At 38.2% G+C, this 5,338-nt stretch overlaps 1 protein-coding gene across 1 annotated transcript; it reads right to left on the reverse strand.

The window, feature by feature from the left end:
- Positions 1-990: 990 nt before the first annotated feature.
- Positions 991-2,146, reverse strand: SARC_09984 (hypothetical protein; the record flags this gene model as incomplete). The annotated part of the gene is made up of 2 exons (XM_014295980.1): positions 991-1,618; positions 1,920-2,146. 2 exons carry the CDS (start codon positions 2,144-2,146, stop codon positions 991-993), a joined length of 855 nt encoding a protein of 284 aa, XP_014151455.1.
- Positions 2,147-5,338: the final 3,192 nt, after the last annotated feature.

The raw sequence follows: 5,338 nt of genomic DNA on the forward strand, positions 1-5,338 counted from the left end.
ATATATATATCATATATAATATAATATATATATATATATATATATATATATATATATATATATATATATATATATATATATATATATATATATATATATATATATATATATATATATATATATATATATATATATATATATATATATATATATATATATATTATATATATATATATATATATATACATATATATTTATATATATATATTGATTGCTTTCTCGCCTAATCTGTTAGCCTCTTCAGGTTATCGCTGCGTACTTGAGCGCACTGTACTAGGAATTTGCTTCAATGGTGACTGCACATGCCCCTGTATTGAGGAGACAAAAACGTTCCAAAATGACTTAAATCGAGAATATATTGTACTGTAGTGAGAACTCTCTGTCAGTTATGTGTACAGAATTAACTTACTTTCGAATTCCAGCTTTGGAAGTCGGCTAATCTACGAAACTACCAAGTACATATCCCACACAAAACTTTATGCACAATCTGTCACTGAATCAGAAAGCTTCTATGTGCCATCCACGACCATTAAGAAAGTCTTTGGAACAGAGGCGCCCTGCCACCCGATACATCCTTGGCTGCTTATATGAGGAATCATGTTGGCGTGCTAGAATATTTACTGAGGAGTAAGTATCATATTCTTTATTAACAGGAAAGTAAAGCCAGGGAATCTTCCCGGAATATTATTCTCGATTGCAATCTATAAAGGAGCGATATTCAAACTCTCTCAGTATAACTTTCAACGGCCTATAGCTCCATATATATAGTTCTATAGTCTTTGCTCGATACTCGAGGGACACGACTACAATATAAACTCTCTGACGTATGCTGTGAATTCACAAATAAACATCAGTGACAACCGAGCTGCCAGGTTTCATTAAACGATTTTAAACCATTCAATATAAATACTAACATTTGATGATAAGAATTTAATATTTGCGGATGCGACTGTGATTTATTGAAAACCCTTATTCACTGTAAGATTACTGCTAGCAGTCAAATCTCTCCGTGTATTCAGATAGAATAGAATTACAGATTTGTAACATCTCATTTCGCCAAGCAGTTGGGGCCCGATTCAAATGCTGGTTAGTGTTGTATATGGCCGCGTCATGAACATTCATTTCAGTTAATTTGTAAATCATCAGCTCACGGTAGATATCTGCAACATTCTCTGTCTCCGTCTTCTCCAAAGATTTCCTATTGTATTGTGAGCTGGTATATGTATCACTCACAGCGATTTTGTTACTAAAGCACACTCTTCTTTTAGTCGGCTCATGAACAGTATTTCGATTCATTTGCTGTACGGCTGTACTATCGCCCTTTTCCAATTGCAGCCCTGTAGCTCTCACAGCATGACGCTTGAAATACGAATCCCGGCTTCTATTCTGTTTAATATGCGCAATTTTGACCCCGTCCGGCGACGAGAGACTACTTGTAACCATACAAACATCATCCGATGCAGAGTCCAGGTTACTCTGTGACTGTGCAAGTTGTGCAACATCCTTCATGAAAGTTGCACTCGTTATGATGTGTACATGAGGCTTCGGAGTGGAGGATAAGCTAGCCTTCCTCAGGATTTTATTGACAAGTCCCATTTTCGTGTGCAATTGCTCGTTGCTATTTCAAAAGATGTATTTTTAAGAATATGACTTGTGAAAATTTAAGGGCAAATATATATATACACATAATATAGTAATACAGTTTGATATACACCAGCTCTACACACACACACAGAGAGTAGGGTATATATTATTTTTGACACAAAAGAAAGAAGGCAAAGACGAAGTTTTTAAAGTGCGTCATGCGCAACCGCCAAAGTTGCCAACTAACACCGCCAAAGCCCAAACTATTAACTACCAACCGCTGAACCAGCTTTTAAAATATCAGAACTGCAGCAGTCCACACCAGCCCACCACACCAAAGTCCCAGACCCCAGGCACCGCGTCCACAGTCCACAGTCCACACTCCACACTTCACACTCCATACTCCACACTTCACACTCCACACTCCACACTTCACACTCCACAGTCCACAGTCCACAGTCCACAGTCCACAGTCCACAGTCCACAGTCCACAGTCCACAGTCCACAGTCCACAGTCCACAGTCCACAGTCCACAGTCCACAGTCCACACTCCACTGTCCATTGCCCTCTGCCCATAAAGTGACCAGTCCCCACTGCCAAGCCCAACTTTTTTTTGACGAATTAATACCAGTTCAGATCAGTCTATCTGAAATTCGGAAGTTCTGAAATCTGAACTCAAACTGGTACTTGATTTTTTTTGTTGACATCATATCACATTATCACCTTCTGAAGTTCTGATCAATATCATATTTTTACTCTTTCCATAAAATAGAATAATTCTCAAAAAAATTACATAGGTAAAAAGTATGATAGTACATATTTATACTTCAGACTCAGAGACTGTCAGAGTCCGAACTCAGAACTCTGGGGAGTCTGAACTCTGACGTCTGTTATCAGTAGTATATGTTTTTAAAAAAACCAAAACAAAAGGAAGAAGAAAGTAGGTTTTTATATTTTATAGAGTAGAAACTCTACTCTGAGAGAGCGAGAGAGAGACTCATACTATTTATATTTTTATATTTTACAAAATGGTTGACACAACAAAATAAATGAATAATTTAGCCTTCTGTGTCATTAATTTAAAAAATAAATAAATAGAAGAGGCTATGCGGCTATGCCTTATGAAGTTCTGTGTTTACAAATATATACAAAGAGTCGGATAAATAACATACACAAGAGTGAAACAAAACGTCGCAACATTGACAACGTGTCAAGTGCCAAGTGTCAACAAACACAACAAGAATATTCAAAACTCAAAAGTTGAAGTTTTGAACATGTATGATACATGTATTGTATTTAAAAAAAAACGTTTCTCCCCAGTCCCCAGTGAGCCCAGTCTTCACAGTCTGACCACAGTCACAGACCACAGTCACAGACCACAGTCACAGACCACAGTCTACACCACAGTCTACACCACAGTCTAAATACATTCGTGGTACTGTCCACAACAAGTCGACAACAACTCTCCAATGACCACTGACCAGTCTCCAGTTCTCCACTGCCCAGGGTCCAGACTCCAGACTCCAGTCTGCCCAGAGAGTCCCGACCCCTCACCCTATTGATCCAGTCCCCAGTCTCCCCACCAATGGTTCAGTCCCCACTCCCTACCCTCTGGGACTCTGGCCCGTCTGGGGGCCTGGGTCCTGGGAGCTGGGGGCCTGGGGCATATTCACGGCTTCGCCATATAATCACACAATATAATCACACACAACAACTCTGACATCAAGAGCCCAAGGCCCATTCCAAGGGGCAAGAACTCAGGAGTAAGGACTCAGGAGGTAAGCTGGCGAGGTCTAGATATTTGAAAAAACAAAAACAAAAACAAAAATGAAGGATAGAGAATGTTGGCTTATGGCGAAATAGTTGGCTATGAGCCGCTAGGCGTTATGCCCAGTGCCGCTATAGGCGTTATGCCCAGTGCCGCTGAACACTGAGACAGCTGCGGTTGGCCAAGAAGCGAATAAAATCGATCGCAAATAAATACGACATTTTAGTACAAATCCGCGTATAACTACTGGACGCTTGTGCTTTAAAGTCGGTCGAATTTTCATTTCTCTAGAGTGCGAAGTCCACGACCAATAAATTAAATCATAATACAAAATTAATATTAAAACCCTGCAGAACCACGCAGACGAATTAGAATCCAGAGTCCAGACTCTAGACTCCAGAGTCCAGACTGTCTACAATTAATAATAAAACCCTGCAGAACAACGCAGAAGAATTAGAATCCAGAGTCCAGACTCTAGACTCCTGTCTACTCTAGCTACTCTACTAGTAGAGAGACTGTCTATTAGAGAGAGAGTTAGTACTAGTAATAGTAGCTGTAGTACTAAATAGTAAATATGTACACACTTAGTCCACGTCCTCTACAGACTACTAAGCCGAGTGCCGAGTGCCGGCTGCCCTGATGAGTGATATCAACGACTGACGTCGTCACGTCATTGATTAATGGCTTTTTTTGCTGCCCCTGGGCCCTGGGGCCTTGGCTCTGGCTCATTGACACATTGTAGCAATGTAGCCTGTATAGGGTATATGTATACTCTACTCTCTAGAGAGTAGAGTGTGAATCAGGAGCTCGGATTCCAGCGTTCACACTCCTGAAGTTGACGAATCAGGAATCACAGGAATAAAATAAATGGGGTTTTTTAACAAAGTATATATATAAATGAACAAATTAATACCTACATACTCATTTATTGTTTCTATTTATTTTAAAAAAACGTCACCTCTTTGGTGATGTCGGTGGGAATATAAGTTAGAGAACATTTGGGAGAGTAGAAATATAGGGAAAAATTGTCTGTTTATGCACAGGTACTCAGGTAGTCAGGTACCATAGCGGCGGGCATAGCCTTCTAAATTATACAATAGAAGGCTATGCAGCCTGTAGGTACATACTCTATTCTTTTAGACTGTAAAAAAAAACAAAAACAAAACAATAAACAAATATCTTACTATTCTTGTGCTGGTATCAAATCGTAATTATATATTTTATATCACAAGCCTTTTTTTACTTTGTATCATTCTGGTTCTCAATTCTTAAATACACAAGAATCAAGAAATATCACTTTATTTCCTTATAAGGATCTATTAGAATTCGGAAGGGACTTTCACTTTGCTTCTCTTCGCAATATTAAAAAAATTAACAATATTCTATTTTCAGAAGACTATGGTTTCATGACCCTCTAGAGAGTAGGCTCTAGCTTTACTTTAGTAGAGAGAAAGAAGAAAGTACAAAATACAAATGGCTGATCGAACTCCGTGCGAAGGCATACTTTTTAATGATTTATATTTTATAAAAATTGAGCTTTCCAAAACAGGTTTACCGACTCAGGGCTCAGGGCCTCAGGCTCGGGACTCGGGAGTCAGAAGTCAGAAGCTCTCATCATCAAGAGACGGAAAAGCTTAAATATCTAAACTATAAATAAATAGAAATAGAATCTTCGGACCTTCGGACCTTGTGAAAGATTTTTTGGATATGTCAGGAGCGAGCGAATCGAGCGACTATTGATTAATTTATTTTAAAATCGGGGTAAAGGAGAAAATTGAAGGGTCTTTTGGAAGGTGTAATATCAATTACCCTAAACCTCAAACCCTAGACCTTCTGTCTAAACACTCGTACATATATATATATATATATATATATGTATATATACATACACACACACACACACTATCATATTCATACATAAATATATATTTATATATTGTAGGTATGCGAAGTATATATATATATATATATATACCACATATATAT

This window comes from Sphaeroforma arctica (assembly GCF_001186125.1).
Source record: "Sphaeroforma arctica JP610 unplaced genomic scaffold supercont1.1101, whole genome shotgun sequence".
NCBI classification, from domain to species: Eukaryota; class Ichthyosporea; order Ichthyophonida; genus Sphaeroforma; species Sphaeroforma arctica.